This window comes from Sus scrofa, chromosome 13, assembly GCF_000003025.6.
Source record: "Sus scrofa isolate TJ Tabasco breed Duroc chromosome 13, Sscrofa11.1, whole genome shotgun sequence".
NCBI classification, from domain to species: Eukaryota; Metazoa; Chordata; class Mammalia; order Artiodactyla; family Suidae; genus Sus; species Sus scrofa.
The window spans coordinates 182,151,199-182,169,650 of record NC_010455.5 but is presented as its reverse complement, the minus strand read 5'-3'; the positions used below and the strand labels follow the sequence as shown (position 1 = coordinate 182,169,650).

The 18,452-nt window shown below is 41.5% G+C and overlaps 1 protein-coding gene and 1 pseudogene across 2 annotated transcripts in view; one reads left to right on the top strand and one right to left on the bottom strand.

Moving 5' to 3' along the window:
- The window catches only part of CXADR (CXADR, Ig-like cell adhesion molecule), a 51,562-nt gene that overhangs the window by 16,327 nt on the left and 16,783 nt on the right, over nt 1–18,452 (bottom strand). For both annotated transcript variants that reach the window (XM_013982543.2, XM_021070833.1), the window contains exon 2: nt 1,507–1,673. In XM_013982543.2, the coding sequence (XP_013837997.1) occupies nt 1,507–1,673 (167 nt within the window). The remainder of the gene's footprint in view (nt 1–1,506; nt 1,674–18,452) is intronic.
- On the top strand, nt 7,331–9,501 carry LOC110256464 (annotated as a pseudogene).

Below are 18,452 nucleotides of genomic sequence, written 5' to 3'. Positions count from 1 at the left end.
TCTATGTCCTCACCTGGCTGTCTTGTGAATAACTCTGAGTTTCTCGTCTTGCTGCATGTTGGGCAAAGGTACCTAGTTAGGTAACAAGGTTACAGGGCAATTTTTATCCTTTGTGCTACTTTTGGCTTTCTAAGTTTTCTACATTAGGCTCTTATTTCTTTGTAATTGTATCCATGGGGGGTTGGTTCCAGGACGTCCTCCCTTTCCCTCTCCCCTTCTCAGATGCCAAAGTCCACAGACGCTCAGGTCCCTTGTCCGTCACATAAGATGGTGTACTTGCGTATACAACCCCATGTAGCCTCCCATACACGTTACATCATCTCTAGATGATTTATAATACCTAATACAATGTAAATGTTATGTAAACCATTAATGGCATGTGGGAAATTCAAGTTTCACTTTAAGGAATTTTCTGCAAATTTTTTTTCCAAATATTTTATTTATTTATTTATTTTTGGCCTCACCTGCAGTTGCAGAAGTTCTTGACTCAGGAATCAAAACCCTTGTCACACCATGGCAGCAACCTGAGCCATAGCAGCAGCAACACCAGACTCTTAACCCACTGAGCCAGCAGGGGAACTCCCCAAATATTTTCAATCCACAATCGGTTGAATTCACAGTTGCAAAATCCGCAGATACGGTGGGCCAACTGGTATTTGCTTTCTAAGAAATTCACTGCACACAGAGTTCCTGTTGTGGTGCAGTGGTTAACGAATCCAACTACGAACCATGAGGTTGCAGGTTCAGTCCCTGGCCTTGCTCAATGGGCTAAGGATCCGGTGTTGCCGTGAGCTGTGGTGTGGGTTGCAGACGCAGCTTGGATCCCGTGTTGCTGTGGCTCTGGCATAGGCCGGCAGCTGTTACAGCTCCGATTAGACCCCTAGCCTGGGAACCTCTATATGCCTCGGGAGCGGCCCTAGAAATGGAAAAAAGACAAAAAAAAAAAAAAAAAAGACAAAAAAAGAAAGAAATTCATTGTACAGGACATTTAATTTGAAAAAATACAGAAAACAGACTCTGTAATAGTATGCACCTACATCACACTGTTAGACCTGACCTTACATTGATAATAGCATCCTTGTGTGAAACTTAAAAATTCAATTCGACCTAACTTTTCACCAAGCCTCGTTCACTCACTGTCTGCTAACACCTCAATGATATTTCTGCCACACTGTCATGCCGGCTGTATATACCCCTCCCCTCCTCCCTGACTTAAACACATTTCCAAATCCAGCTTTTCATGATGTTCACAAGGTCGTCTTCTTCCCTGCAGCCTTCTCTAAGAAGTCTAGTGACCTTTTCTTCTTCTGAAATCATAGGTCACTCATCCATTTTACTCCGTTACATATGTGGCCTTCCTTTCTACCAAAGGGACTGCCTTCCTCACCTAGACCATAAGCCTAAGAAGTCTAGGACTTTTTCATAGCTCCCCACATCCCCCACCTATGTGCTCAGCACAGTGACAGGCACCTGTTCCCCAACATCTGCTGAGTGAGCGGCACTTACCACTTGATCCACCTTCTGATTATCAGCTGGTGACAGCAGCCACTCGATGTCCAGCGGCCCCTGGTCTTCTGGACCCAGGGTAAATCTGCATGGCAAATAGGCAGTTTCCCCTTTGGCCTTTTCAATCATCTGTTCAGGAGTAGTGATACTCAAACTTCTGGTGAGATCTAGAAAATGAAACATGTACATGGACTGAACCCCTGCTCTCAGGCTGGCAGCACACTCAGCACAGCTCAGCTGGTCAGAGGCAGTGCAGGATGCAGTACAAACTGGATTTTTATTTGGGACCAGAACAATGAAATTCCAACTCAGCCGTCCCCAGGTTTTAGGTCTGTGCCTCTGTAGAAATGGAATGACAGTATTACCATCCATCTTATTCAATACAATTTCCTTTCAGAGCCCTGGCAACTTCCCAACATTGTGTGGAATACCAGCATTCTTATATGAAATATATAAAATATAAGAACCTAGTAGAGGATTTCTATTATCCAAGCAGATGTTTAAAACTGAACCTGGCTTGGAGTTCCTGATATGGCTCAGCGGTATTGTTTCACTGCTGAGGCACAGGTTTGTTCCCTGGCCTGGTGCAGTGGGTTAAGGTACAGCAGCTGTGGCACAGGTCGCAGCTATGGGTGTGGCAAAAAAAAAAAAAAAAACACTGAACCTGGATAGAGTCTCTGGAAGGTAAGTTATGTCCTACTAATCCAAGGCCAAGCCACATTAATTCACACTTGCCGTGGTGCCAGGAACACACTGCAAACTTCCATCAGTGGGGCATATGCTGATGAACTGACATGTTTTCTGCCAAGGCTTCAATTCCAAATTTTTATTAATTTGATTCTGTATCTTTTATTGAATGCTTAAAAATATTTCTAAGCAATAAATTTTGATGACAATTCAAAAAGACAGGAAACACTGTCAATTTATGTATTTTTATTTTTTTTAATGCCCCACCTGCAGAACATGGAAGTTCCTAGGCCAGGGGTGGAATCAGAGCTGCAGCTTAGGCCTATGCCACAGTCACAGCAACACTGGATCTGAGCTGCATCTGTGACTTACACCACAGCTTATGGCATCACATTCTTAACCACTGAGCAATGCTAGGGATCAAATCCAAATCCTCATCCTTACCCCAATAAGCCACAAATGAGAACTCCTATTTACATATTTTAAAATGTCCCCAAAAGTTGACCTCAATATTATCTTTAAGGCATATCTTATTGTTTATCCCTTCCGATTTATTTCCCTTTTGAAAAATAGTCAGATATATTTATACCAGTTTTTAAAAGACATCTTAAAATTCCTAACTTATTCTCAAGTTCTATGAAATTTCCATTTAGATCACATTTAAAGAGAGAATTAATGCTGAATGACATTTAAAAACACTATAAAAGCAAAAATAGATGTCCTGAGCCCCAAACGAAAATTCCAATGTAGTTCTTCCAACTAAGTTCGTGAGAGAGATGGCTTAAACCCACTGCAACTCTGTAAGAATTGGAAAAAAAAAAAAAAAAAAAAGTCTCCTCCTTGGGACTAAGGGTTTCCTACAACAAAACTAGTATTTTATATGCAAAGAAAACAGATATAAACTGTGAGCAAAATGATGCTATTTCTTACCTAAGAGAAAAAAGTAACAAGTTTAATCATCAATTCACATATAAAAGTAGGTCTGTTCACTATTTATGTCTTAAGAGGTTGCAGTTTGAAGAGCCAATAGCTTATATTAAATGCAAATTTAGTCTGTAAATGAACTACCACACAAAAGCTTCTTCTTCTTTTTTTTTTTTTTTTTTTTTGTCTTTTTAGGGCTGCACTTGAAGTATATGAAAGTTCCCAGGCTAGGGGTTGAATCAGAGCTGTAGCTGCTGGCCTGCACCACACCTTACACCACAGCCACAGCCACAGCAACACAGGATCCACAATGCATCTGCAACCTACACCTCAGCTCTTGGCAATGCTGGATCCTTCACTTACTGAGCAGGGCCAGGATCAAACACGCCTGGATAGTAGTCAGGTTCATTACTGCTAATCCACAATGGTAACTCCACAAAACCTTTTCTTTTCTTTTTTTTACCATTTACATTATAAAAGTTTGCAAACACTGGCCTGTCATTGTATGTTTTCCTTATGATCACCCAAGATTTTCTTATGTGTAACACCTGCAGATCTGAAGTTTCAAATGAACATGCTGTTTTCCATTTATCGCCCTGCCTTTTGGACTTCTATAGCACCCAACCCTGACCTTCAGGGCTGAGTGATGACTGAAAGAAGCCCAAAACACTAAGATTAGGATACATGGGGCCTGCCTCTCTTCCCCCCACTTCCCATCCCACTTACTCACACTATAAAAATAAACACAGAGCAAAATTAAAAGGAAAGCCAGTTCTAATTATCCATATGATGATTTTGACGCTGGTTTTCAAATGATAAATTCCAATGGAACAAACCAAAACAAAGAATTATATTATTAGTCATCACATGATCCTTTCCATTAGCCCTTACACGTGGACTATCAGTGGTAGTAAAATGTTAATAGAGTTGAAGCCAATATTGAGAATGAAATTTGAGACCACTTATATTCAGGCACCATCCTAAACTTTTATCACATTTAAGTACACTCAGCACATAGCAAATTACAACTGGACACAGACTCTGCATATCCTCCTCTAAATCAGAGGCTGACCAGCTTTGGCCACCAAAAGAATGTAGCCTGAGAGCTGCTGTGCCAGTTCCAAGGTTAGGCTTCAAGAGGTGCTGCTGCTTCTCTCACTCCAGTCCTCAAGGACCCCAGCTGTCTGTCACCATGTGAACCACACAAGAGAGAACTGAGGCATCTGACCAACAGCTACCAGTACCCAACATGCAGCCACCCTAGAACACTAGCCCAGTCCACACCAGCTACCTGCAGCCCCAGGAATGAGCCTAGACAGGATCATGAACACATGAGTTTGTTTTAAGCCTCTAAAGTTTGGGTGGTTTTATTAAACAACAAAGATCGATGCTACACCATCCAAAACCACTGCATCTGCCCAAATGGACTACTTACCACCCCCACTTAAGTGCATACTACTGCAATCTCCATTTCATGTCCACATTTTTATTTTAAATGGTATGATTTGATATTTATATATATATAATTATATAATTGCAACTATTGCTCTTAATATTCAATCACCTGGAAGTTCACTCATGGCTCAGTGGGGCTAAGGATCTGATGTTTTCACTGCTGTGGCTCTGGTTACAGCTGTGGTGAGAGTTTGATCCCTGATCCCAAAACTTCCAAAGGCTGAGGATGCAGCCAAAAATAAACACATTAAGTTAAAAAATAAATATTCTGAGTAAATGCTTCTAAAAATTTTTAGAGCCCACCTATGGCATACAGAAGTTCCCAGGCTATGGGTAGAATTGGAGCTGCAGGAGTTCCCATCGTGGCATAGCAGAAACGAATCCAACTAGGAACCATGAAGTTTCGGGTTTAATCCCTGGCCTCGATCAGTGGGTTAAGGATCCAGTGGTGCCATGAGCTGTGGTGTAGGTCAGATGTAGCTCGGATCCTGCATTGCTATGGCTGTGGCACAGGCTGGCAGCTGTAGCTCTGATTCAACTCCTAGCCTGGGAACCTCCATATGCCACAAATGTGGCCCTAAAAAGCAAAAAAAAAAAAAAAAAAAAAAGGAGCTGCAGCTGCAGGCCTGTGCTACAGCCACACCAGATCTGAGCCATACCTGCAGCCGAAACTGCAGCTTGTGGCAATGCCAGATCCTTAACTGACTGAGCAAGGTCAGGGATCGAACCCACATTCTCACAGAGACAACATGGGGTCCTTAACCTGCTGAGCCACAACTTTTATTTTATTTTCATTATTTTTATTTTTACAGTGAATCAATACCTTCTATAGTTTCTAATAAACTCAGTTCCATTCCTATCTAATTCACTAAGGCATTCTTCCACCTCTCTAGCCTACAATGATTTTTCTGTCTTCCTAGGAGTGCTCACAGAACTTTACTTTCCTCTATCTGTATCACCTATTTGGCACTCCACATATACTATCTTTTTTTTCCCTTTTATAAACTTTTATCATGAAGTTAACTCAGGTAGGCACCATGGTTTTTGTCACATCTTCTATTACTGATGAGCTTATTTTCTTCCCATACTACCTTGGGGTTTTTTTGGTCCTTTTGTCTTTTTTGGAGGTCGCACCCACAGCATATGGAGGTTCCCAGGCTAGGGGTTGAATCAGAGCTGTAGCCACCAGCCTATACCACAGCCACAGCAACGCTAGATCTGAGCCGCATCTGAGACCTACACCACAGCTCACGGCAATGCCGGATCCTTAACCCACTGAGCGAGGCCAGGGATTGAACTCACAACCTCATGGTTCCTAGTCGGATACGTTTTCACTGTGCCATGACGGGAAGTCCACTACCTTATATTTTTAAATGATTTTTTTTTTCTTTTTGGTTGCATCCTCGGCACGTGGAAATTCCAGGGCCATGGATTGACCTGTGCTACATCTGTGACAACGCCAGATCCTAACTGGCTGTGCTACCAGGAAACTCCTTAAATCAATTGTTAAAATGCATGCCCTGCTTCGCCATTAAATCATTAGCTCCATTAGGGTCAGAAGAAATTGTGGGTACCTTTATCTTGTTATGCTTCCTTGCAGATTAGTACAAAAAGAATTGGTGACTGGATTATAAGTTTGGTCAATTTCAGAAAAGTTGAAGAAAAGCATTAATTTACCAGAAGGTCCTGCTACTTGAAGTCTCCTGTCTATCGATACTACAATTGCTGCTGGCATTTAATTTGTCTAGGTATGAATACCATACATATGAGGAAAGATAACATGCAAGTACAGTCCAAAATGAGAATTCCATTCCAAAATAAATCAAGACACAGACCAAAAATATGGAGGCAAGAACAGATAAGTGAGAATGAAAACTTGCTATAAAAAACAATGAAAACTTCCTGGTTACTCATCTTCTGTTTTTTATTTTATCAAAATCAAGTGAAAAGTTAAGAATCAGTTAGACATCTAAATGAGTAAAAGTTCAAATCCTAATTGGAGATACTACAGTCATTGTAATAAAATGTAACTTTGTCTTTGTAACAGTATCATCCATTCTTTCTTGATACATAAAAATTAATTTTAAAAGAGTATCTTATAAAAGAGTTACATGTGTATAAACATGATCTGGATAGGAGTTCCCCATGTGGTTCAGCACTAATGAACCCAAGTAGTAACCTTGAGGACTCGGGTTCAATCCCTGGCCTCACTCAATGGGTTAAGGGTCCAGTGTTGCATTGAGCTGTGGTATAAGCCACAAATTCGGTTTGGATCTGGCATTGCTGTGACTGTGGAGTAAGGATGGCGGCTACAGCTTTGACTTGACCCCTAGCCTGGGAACCTCCATATGCTGTGGGTGTAGCCCTAAAAAGACAAAACAAAAAACAAAAAACACTTTTAAATGGCTTTCAGTATTTCTTTTTCCAAAAATATTCAAAACACTGAACTTCTCTTCATTGAACTGCATTCTTCATTCTTCATTGTGTTGCAGGAGAAATGAATTAAAACCTCAAGATGGTACAAAACAGTTATTGGGTTTCCTAGCAACACTGAAGGGGCCTCTCTGCTCAGAGGCATAGTTTTTCAAGTGTTGATGTATGCAACAGTCACAAATTGTAAAAGACAAAAGGCAGGCACTTGGTTTCATGCAGTGTCTCTGGATATTTTTTCTTAATACTGCACACTGCTATTTATGCAGCAAACTGAGTGATCACTTCACTTGCAAACTACTTGCAGGTTCAAACGTGGTTTCAAAATTAAATCAAATAACAAAGCTTCTTATAATTTTATTCCAACTTCTATTCAGAGTGGGATGAAATGCACAGTACATTATCAACCACAAGTATTTGAAGAGTTCTGTTAATAAGTGCTCGGCACTGGATTATGTAAATAAACTAATCAAATCACATCCCATTTTGGCAGTGACTAAAATAACATCTCCCAGTTTTCTGCTTCTTTTTCTAATCTCCAAATTCCAAGTCACTTGAGTCTGCAGGGCCCCTCTTCTACCCAGGCTGACTTCTATCTGAGCATGAAAATGACACAGGATCATCAGAGTTGTTTTTAGTTTTTATTTGTCTTCTTCTGTGAAGATCTTAGATCGTTTCTACCCTCAGAATGGAGCAGCATTGGAGGTAATGGGAGGCACTACTGGAGAAGGCAGGCAATGTTTGGAACTGATAACCTGCTGTATTTAATTTCAAGTTTAGCCACATGTTGGGGGGGGGTGATGGGCTGAGGTTTGGGATGGAAATGTTGTAAAATTAGATTGTGATGATGGTTGTACAACTATAATAAAACTCACAGAGTTGTTTTCTGCCCCTGGATGCTGCCGAGTAAGCATCTTTATATCCTCCTCCCCACTACCGTCATGTCTAAGTCAGAGTCTCCCAAAGATCCCGAACAGCTGCAGAAGCTCTTCATCGGAGGTTTGAGCTTTGAAACAACTGATGAGAGTCTGAGGAGCCATTGTGAGCAATGGGGAATGCTCAGACTGTGTGGTAAGGAGGGACCCAAACATCAAGCGCCCCAGAGGCTTCGGGTTTGTCACGTATGCCATTGTGGAGGAGGTGGATGCAGCCATGAATGCAAGCTGCACAAGTTGGATGGAAGAGTTGTGGAACCAAAGAGGGTCTTCTCAAGAGAAGATTCTCAAAGACCTGGTGCCCACTTAACTGTGGAAAAGATTTTTGTGGGTGGCATTAAAGAAGACACTCAAGAACATCACCTAAGAGAGTATTTTGAAGAGTATGGGAAAATTGAAGTGACTGAAATCATGACTGACCGAGCAGTGGCAGAAAGAGAGGTTTTGCTTTTGTAACCTTTGATGACCATGACTCTGCAGACAAGACTGTCGTTCAGAAATACCACACTATGACTGGCCAAAACTGTGAAGTGAGGAGAGCCCTATCCAAGCAAAAGATGGCTAGTGCTTCATCCAGCCAAAGAGGTCAAAGTGGTTCTGGAAACTTTGGTGGTGGTCAAGGAGGTGGTTTTGGTGGAAATGACAACTTTGGTCGTGGGGGAAACTTCAGTGGTCCAGGTGGCTTTGGTGGCAGTCGTGGTGGTGGATATGGTGGCAGTGGGGATGGCTATAATGGATTTGGTAATGACAGAAGCAATTCTGGAGGTGGCAGAAGCTACAATGATTTTGGCAATTACAACAATCAATCTTCAAATCTTGGACCCATGAAAGGAGGACATTTTGGAGGCAGAAGTTCTGGCCGCTCTGGTGGTGGAGGCCAATATTTTGCCAAACCACAAAACCAAGGTGGCTATGGCGGTTCCAGCAGCAGTAGTAGCTATGGCAGTGGCAGAAGGTTTTAATTATTACTGCCAGGAAACAAAGCTTAGCAGGAGAGGAGAGCCAGAAGTGACAGGGAAGCTACAGGTTACAACAGATTTGTGAACTCAGCCAAGCACAATGGTGGCAGGGTCGAGCTGCTATAAAGAAGACATGTTTTAGACAATACTCGTGTATGGGCAAAAAAAACTCGAGGACTGTATTTGTCACTAATTGTATAACAGGTTATTTTAGTTTCTGTTCCGTGGAAAGCGTAAAGCATTCCAACAAAGGGTTTTAATGTAGTGTTTTTTTTTTTTTTTTTTTGCACCCATGCTGTTGATTGCTAAATGTAATAGTCTGATCATGACGCTGAATAAATGTGTCTTTTTTTAAATGTGCTGTGTAAAGTTAGTCTACTCTGAAGCCATTTTGGTAAATTACCCCAATAGTGTGAAGTCAGAATACCTTCAGGGTGATGCCAGGTACCATTCGAAATTTGCAAGCTGCTTGGGTGGAGAAGTCCTTGTCTTCAGAAACCTTGGTATAGCTGAACTGACAGTTAACTATGTTGTAACCTGGAGTTTACCCTTAAAAGGGCCACCCAAGCAAAGTCATGGAGGTTTTTTTTTTGTTTTTTTGGTTTTTTTGGTTATTAATAAGATTGCTGGCACATCCTAAGCAATATATCTAAACTGAATTATGGTACCAGACAAAGTTATAGATGGGAATGAAATTTGTGTATCATCTATTATGTATAATCAATAAATGATTTAATACGCTCTTGGAAAAAAAAATTCATAGAGTTTAAAAAAAAAAAAAAAGAGTGTAGCTACATGTTAACCTAGATGGTCTTCAGCTATCTTTCCCTCCTGTCAATCTTAAAAATCATAGTTGGAACATGCTCGTGAAACTTTATGGTTGAGTTAAACACGCACACACACACAGTAAATGTGTGAGAATTTTCAGTAATGTTTTCACTGAGGAAAGTGTAAAAGACAAATATAGAGAGCTATATGAAGAAAAACATAAATCTAACTATATTAAAATTCTATGTTAAAAATAATCACCATTTAGCTTTTAACAAAACTTGCTGAATGAAGGAAGGTTTTCTACTCTTCCATCACTGAGGAAATCAGACCAAAGGAACAGTCCGAAATATGTTTTCCTTGTATTTACCTATATACGAACAAGATGCTAAATATGGAGTCTGACCTAAGGTGGCACATGCACAGGGATCTTGAAGAATTCAAGCAATGACAGGTGAGGAGTTTTCACCTGGGTAGAGAGGGGCTCCTACACAAACTAGAACTAAGCAATCAACAAAGCCTTGTTACAGCAGACAGGAGCAATTTGGATGCCTGAGGTAAGCAGGTCACAATTCTGGGATGCACTGGGGAAAGCACAGGCAAAGCCAAGCTCCCAGGCCCAAGTACCTTCATATGAGAACAGAAACAGAAAAAAGGTAAGCTGAGCAAGTGTCCAAAACTGACTGCACTAGTTCCTATTGTGGCGGAGTGGAAACGAATCCAACTAGGAATGATGGGGTTGCAGGTTCAATCCCTGGCCTCGCTCAGTGGGTTAAGGATCTGGCATTGCCATGAGCTGTGGTGTAGGTTGCAGATGGCTTGGATCTGGTGTTGCTGTGGCTGTGGCCAGGGGCTGTAGCTCTGATTCAACCCCTAGCCTGGAGACCTCCATATGCCCCGAGTACGGCCCTAAAACGCAAAAAAGAAAGAAAGAAAGAAAGAAAGAAAAGAAAAGAAACTGACTGTGGCACATGTGGAGGGTGGCTGAGTCCAACTTACAGTTAACACAGTAGAAGGCCTGTGAGATGTAAACGTGCACACCCACTGAGGAACTGAGGCTGAACTCACAAGACCTAACACAAGCAAGGACTCTGTAATAGGGAGACATCCTAAGATAACCCCAATGTCCAACAAAAGGCAGCATATCTGAAACAACCTAGACATCTAGTAACTGGGGGGGAAATTAGGGAAGCTCATCTACCTGAGACAAAGAATGAAGGCAAACACCACTAGACCACAACCAGCTCCCTCTAGCAAAAAGACCTTACTAAAATATGGCTTTGGTGTAGTAATATTGATTCTTGCTTACATTAATGGAAGTCTGACTAAATATTGTCACCTCCAGGTTTAATTCTATTTACCTGATGGCAAAGATAGTCATCTAATCAAATCAGACCTTTCAAAAAGAAAATGACCTTTAACATACACATTTAATAATAAATATACAGGAGTTCCCGTCATAGCTCAGTGGTTAATGAAGCTGACTAGCATCCATGAGGATGTAGGTTTGACCCCTGGTCTTGCTCAGTGGGTTAAGGATCTGGCATTGCCCTGAGCTGTGGTGTGGGTCGCAGACACAGCTTAGATCCTACATTGCTGTGGCTGTGGTATAGGCCAGCAGCTACAGCTCCAATTCAACTCCTAGCCTGAGAACCTCCATATGCTATGGGTGTGGCCCTAAAAAAAAAAGCAAAAAACAATAAATATACAAATATAATAATAATATTCGGGGGGGGCAGCTATACTATGGACTGAAACGTGTCCCACCAAAACCCTTGGGAAGCCCCAACCACTCCCCTCATGTGATTGTGTTGGAGATAGGTTCTTTAAGGAGGTGATTATGTTAAATGAAGTCATAGGGTGGAGCCCTAATTTGCTAAGAACTGGTACTTCCTTAAGGTAACTTTACTGTCATGATTTATAAGAAAAAGGAGTTCCCTATGGCTCAGTGGGCTAAGAATCCAACGTTATCACTGTAGCAGCTCAGTTTACTGCTCCAGCATGGGTGCAATCCTTCTGGCCTGGAAACTTGGTTGTGGCCAAAACACACACACACACACACACACACACACACACACACACACACACACACACACGGGTCTGTGTCTCAGTTCCTGGCATAGAGCTCGAAAAGTGATTTTTTTTTAAGTGTCTTTCATTATGTTAATGAAGTGAGTTTTCAAAAACCCCTAAGTAACCTAAGGATGGGCTGGCTAATTTCCAGGGGAAGCAAACCTGTGATGGGCGTGCAACTTCCAACTGCACCCCCATCCCCACCCCTGGGCTGCGGTGGGGGCGGTTGGAGATTAATTCGCCTGCAGCCACTGCCTTTATAATGATGCCTCTATAAAAACCCAAAAGGACAGTGTCAGGACAGGAGAGCTTCTGGGTGAGTGAACACGTGGAGATAGATGCAGGGTGAGTGGTGTGCTCAGAGAGCATGGAGGCACCAAGCCTTTCCTCATACCTTGCCCTGTGCACCTCTTCCATTGGGTTGCATGTTCTGTTATAATAAACTAATGATCTAGCGAGATGTTTCCCTGAGTTCTGTGAGCTGTTGTAGTAAACTAATCAAGCCTAAGGAGAGTGGATGGTAGGAACCTCAGGCCTACAGAGGGTTGGTCAGAAGCACAAGTGACAACATGAACTTGCAACTTGCATCTGAAGTCCAGGTGTGGGTGGCAGTCCTGTGGGACTGACCTTTATTAACCTGTGGGATCTAACACTATGCCCAGGCAGATGGTGTTACAACACCACACTGGTGTCAAATAATTACTTGGTGGTATGAAAAATAAAGAAAAACAAACAACCCACACACAACAGGATTGGTATCAGAATTAAAATGCCCCAAATCCAACCATTTTTATCCACATCCAGGCCACCACTACCATATCTCTCCCATAGGTTAAGCCCGATATCTTCCCTGCATCCAAGCTTACCTCATTCTAACCATCTCCATACTTTACCACTTCACCTAGAGTGTTCTCTATACCACTGGTTTTTAAATGATATCACTGCCTTGTCTGAAAACCTCTGGTGGCCCCATACTGATTCAGACACGTTGTTCTCTTTCAAGGCCCTTTATGACCAGGCCCTTCTCCACCTTTGGTTTCTCAGCACCGTACCCCTCCTCCACCAGAGGGGGCCTTGGCCAGTTCTCCATCCCTGCTCCCCACTGAGCACCCTGCCTTCCTCCCTGCTCCATCCCACCTCTTAGACTTATACTCTTATTACTTTGGTCTCAGTTCAGGCACTTCCCAGAAGGCATTCTTTGTGTCCAATTACAGGTTCAATCTGATGTACTCCTCTCAACTGGTAAGGCTCCATCATAAACACTTATCCTGCTTGACTGAAGTTGCTGCTTTACTGTGTGTCCTTCCTACCCTACATCCTCAGTGAATATTTCACGTTTGATTTAGAAACCAAAGCTTCTTATTATCAATGATTTCCTTTAGCATAGCAAAATTTCTGGTTCTCAGCTTGGAAAAAAGGTGGGCGGGGTGGGGTGGAGAAAAGTTCAGAGGCCCAAGTAGTACCTTTGTGTCACAGAAGGGAAACTGAGGATCTACCGGAAATGAAAGATGTTTCATCTCAAAATAGTGGAGAAAGGAGTTCCTGCTGTTGTGCATGGGTTAAGAATCCAACTGCAGTGGCCTGGGTCACCACTGAGGTATGGGTTTGATTTCCAGCCTGGCACAGTGGGTTAAAAGATCCAGCATTGCCACAGTTGTGACTCAGAGTCACCTCCTAGGCCCGGAACTTCCATACTCCCAGATGCCACAGGTGTGACCAGTAAAAAAAAGTGGAGGAAAATTAACAACATGTAATGAAACTAAAAGTAGGTGAAAATAAGTTAAGATCTTTATCTATTAAAAATACAACCATAACAGTCATTGCGTAACAGTCATTTCCTGTCTCCAGTCATCGAAGGAAATCAAAGAAATCAGAGGAAGCACCACGGGGGGAAGCGGTGAGTTACCTGCACATTTCCCTTGTCTCGAAGGCCCACTTTCTCCCTTGCTCCACTTTCTCCAGTCATTCACCTCTTACCTATGGCCTCCTCCAAGTTTCCCTAGATCCCCATAGGTAGTATTAATTGCTTCCTCCTCTCAATTACACCACCCTTCCTCTACTGAAGGTAGCTGTTTACACTCCCTACCCTTAAGCCTGTGCTTTTACTTGTGTGAGAGGGTCCCAGGGTTTCATCTCTGGAGGGCATGTTCCAATTCTTATCCAACAAGCCCCCAGGCGGAACTGCTCAGTTCAAGTGGAGGGCAGGCGCTACAAGAAGAGGGATGGTGCAGGAGCTATTTGAAAGAGGAGTGGTGATAGAACAGAGGACCATAAAACCTTTCAGGGAAAGTATGGGAAGGAAGGCCATGAGAAGACGGTCATCCAGGGAAGGAAAGGAAAGGAACAATGAAGCCCCTGGAGATGGACACAGAGGAGCTGAGCAAACCTGGTCAAATGCTAATAGGAGCAAAGACGAACGCTTATTCCTTTAATAGTCACATTACAAAAAAAGTTATCAAATGTGGTAAGAAATTAACGTGAATGTATGTAACATTTCACACAGTTATATTAACATGAAAGAAATATAACAATAAAAAGCTTTTTTGTAAATATTCTAAGATCACAACTAAGAATGAAGAAAAGTTGCTTTTCTTTTTCAACTATTTCTAGAACATAAAACAAGATGAGAAATATATTACATACCAATGTGTAATTTCTCAAAATATGTTGAGAAATTCCAAAGATATTAAAAGTAAAAACTAGGAATAAAAATAAGAATAATTTAGGAGTTCTCTTGTGGCACAGCAGGTTAAGGAGCTGGCATTGTCACTGCAGTGGCTCCAGTCACTGTTGTGGTGCCAGTTTGATCCCTGGCCTGGGAATTTCCACAAAAGTTTTACATACTTCTTTGGTTTCTTGAAAAAGGGTATGTTATGATAATCTTAATACCAGCTGTTATAAAGAACTTATTTGATATTGACTTTTGTAAGAAATATCAAAGAATGTCATAGAGGTTACCATTTTATTTATTTTTTTTTATTTTTTGCTTTTTAGGGCCACACCTGCAGCATACAGAAGTTCCCAGGCTAGGAGTCTAATCAGAGCTACAGCTGCCAGCCTAACACCATAGCCACAGCAATGCCAGATCCGAGCTGCATCTGTGACCTACACCACAGCTCACAGCAACGCAGGATCCTAACCCACTGAGTGAGGCCAGGGATGGAACCTGCAACCTCATGGTTCCTAGTTGGATTTGTTTCCGCTGTGCCGCGACAGGAACTCCAAGGTTACTATTTTAAATGGAGAAGACATTCAATTGAATTGTTGAGTTCAGACCATAAAATTCAGGAACCACATTATATAAAAACACAGTAACATTCAAAAATTATTCATTAGAACAATGTTAAAAAGTAAACTAGGCAAATCAGGAATTGATTGGGCCAAGTATAATTTCGTTGTGTGTGTTTGATAACAAGCACTACCAATGTCTAGGTTAGCAGGTAAGTCACTGGGATTCTTTAAACTGTTTAAAGTGTTGCAAAAATTCAACCACCAATCTATTTAGACTGTTTCTTTGACCCTAACTCCAATCCGCCAATTTCCTTCTCACCAGGGAGTTGTTTGGGGATTAGAACTCTTTAAAAATCACCTATGTACTAAGTGTTCCTTTCTAGAAAGGAGAAAGAAAAACACTTTAAATATGTTAACACTAGTTAATTGGTCTAACTAGGCCTTTAAATATTGCTGGAGCAGAGAAGAAAACACAGAAAGGTAAAATTATACTCTGCTGTCTAGGAGTTTTAGTTGTTTAATTCTCATTTGCATTACTCAGTACAATAAGTTAATATATAATTAGAGCTAAGAAAATAATACTTTGCATCAGATAAGTTAGTAACAATGAGAAATGACATTAAGGGTATTTATTTGCTTTTCTATGCTTTTTTAAAAAATATTAATTTCCAGCTCCCCACCCCCAGTGATAAATCAAAAAACAAACAGCCAGGAAATAAACTGAGATGGATGGAAATGCGGAAATCATCATCATACCAATAAACAGTTATTAACAGTGACTGAGTACCTATTATGTGCCAGGCAATTTTTCAAAATATTTCATACATATTAACTCTTTCAATTCTCTTGACAACTCTGAGGGAAGTACTAATATTATCCTGATTTTACAATAAACAGTCACCGAGAGGTATCTAAGCTACTTAGGGAGCAAGATGCAAATCTAGGCAGACTGGCTCTGGAGCCACATTTGCTCTCCAAGTACAGGTCCACCAGGAAACACTCCTAGACACAGATTTCGCTTCAAAAATCACTGTAAAATAGCACAGTGAGTTTGTTATTAGACCCCAATCCAGTCACCACAGTGGAGGAGGGTTCAGAATTTATGCTATTCCTCTTCTACACTAGATTTCTAAGAAAACAGCATTTTAGGTAGCGCATGGTTCAGGTGTTTGGATGAACCCTTTTTTTTTTAATCTGGTTTTTTTTTTTTTGTCTTTTGGGGGGGCTACACCCCCAGCATATGGAGGTTCCCAGGCTAGGGATCAAATTGGAGCTGTAGCCGCTGGCCTCCACCACAGCAACGTCAGATCTGAGCCACATCTGCGACCTACACCACAGCTCAGGGCAATGCTGGATCCTTAATCCACTGAGTGAGGCCAGAGTCCACGAGGGTACTAGTCAGATTCGGTTTCCACTGAGCCATGATGGGAACTCCTGGATGGATCTTTTCTTAAACGGAAATACACACCAGGCCAGGATTTGTTGTCAAGTTTGTCACACACACAAAAAAAACTCTATCACTTTAGAATGTTGCTTCTCTAGGACTCAAATATAAACTAAGGGTATTGAACTAAATTATCTATTTCAGATGTAAATACGTCCTAATTTTAGAACATCAATCAAGCAACCAACAAGAAGCCTTCCCCTGACATCCAATCCCCTCCCCTTTCTGCTCAGCTCAAAGGTGAAGGCAGCAACTGTTCTGAGTTCACCAAATGCAGACGTTTCTGAAACATCAGCAGACTGAATTATGGAAGCAGTTCTGCTCATGACAGCATGGGCTCTAAAGTCAGGTCTGGGTTCAAATTCAAACTGAGCTTACCAAATGCTTAGCCACAGGCAAGCTTCTAGTCTTTTAATGTATCAGTGTTTTCTTTTTTAAAATGGGAATTAATAGTACCAATGCTTACTGCTTTGTAGGGATTAAACAAAATAATGCATGTAAAGCTCTTAAAACTGTTGCAGCACAACCTGGTGTCATTCTTTCAATGAACAGTATCCAGGAGTTCCCGTCATGGTTCAGTGGTTAAAAAATCCGACCAGCAACCATGAGGTTTCGGGTTTGATTCCTGGCCTTGCTCAGTGGGATAAGGATCCGGCGTGAGCTGTGGTGTAAGTTACAGATGAAGCTCGGATCTGGCGTGGCTGTGGCTGTGGTGTAGGCCGGCGGCCACAGCTCCGATTGGATCTCTAGCCTGGGAACCTCCATATGCCACAGGTGCAGTCCCAAAAAAGATAAAAACAAACAAACAAACAAACAAACAAAAAACAGTATCCAGTATGACAATTCACTGCCATCTTATAAGCCTGTTGTCTCTACTAGGATATAAACTTGTATAGCGTTGGGAAGGTGTAATTTTTATCCCTGACATTTTGCAGTGCTTTTCATATACAAAGAATGCAAAATCCATCATGTAAATAAATGATACTGACGTGCACCTACTAGGTTTGGCAATCAGAACCTCATTGGTGACATGGACCAAGTCTAATTAAGCTAAGAGTTTGCAGTGGGATATTTCTAACTACAGAGGTTGAGGTTATGTGAGTAGCAACAGAAATAAATGACTGCTGTTCTGAGCAACATGGCTCTCAAGAGTAAGAGAAAAATAGAGTGAGATGTGTCAAGGAAAGGTTATTTTGAAATAAGTGAGAAATCTAGAGTATAAGTTAAAAGAAAGGAGCAAATAAAACAGGAAAGGTTAAAATACATATAACAGAACATTCAGAGACTGAAGGATCAAGACCCTGGGAAAGAATGAGACCTAGAAAACAGGGGATGAGATATCTATAAATAAGATTCCAGGGAGGCACCAAGGGCTGGTACAGTTCAGGATAAATCTCCACACTGAGTGAGGTCTAAGAAATTAAGGGAATTTTACCCGACAGCCTCTATTTTCTGTGAAAAACGAGGCATAGAGCATTTACTTAGAATAAAAGAGCAGATACTATGTGGGTAGAGGGGTTTTTGGAGACTGGTTCAAGTCTGAAATATGGGAAAAGGAATGAGGAACGGGAAAAGCAGCACAGAGGACTGCTGAATGGCCCCACATGCCCAAGGGAGAGGAGCTGATCGCTGATGGAGCTGAGCAAAGATATATGGTTTATCACACCATTTTTTTCTAGTTTTATATTTTAAATTTTCCATAATAAAAATGTTTCAAAGAGAAAACTACAGTAATGTGGCACTACACACCCACTAGAGCAGCCAAAATGAAAAAAAGGCTATAATGAAGATGTGGGGCAACTCTCACACTACACTGATGGGAGTGTCAACTGGTACAAATAACTTTGGAAAACGTTCAGCTGTACCACCTAAACTGAACAGATGTCTCATCTATGGGAACCCCAGAAACTCCAACCACTGTTGAAGACCTGCAAGCACATGTGCCCTAAAACACAAGCCTGAGGATGACATAGCAGCACTTTTCACAACAGTAGAAATTGGAAGAAAAAATGTCTATCAACAGTAGGATGGGCAAACCAA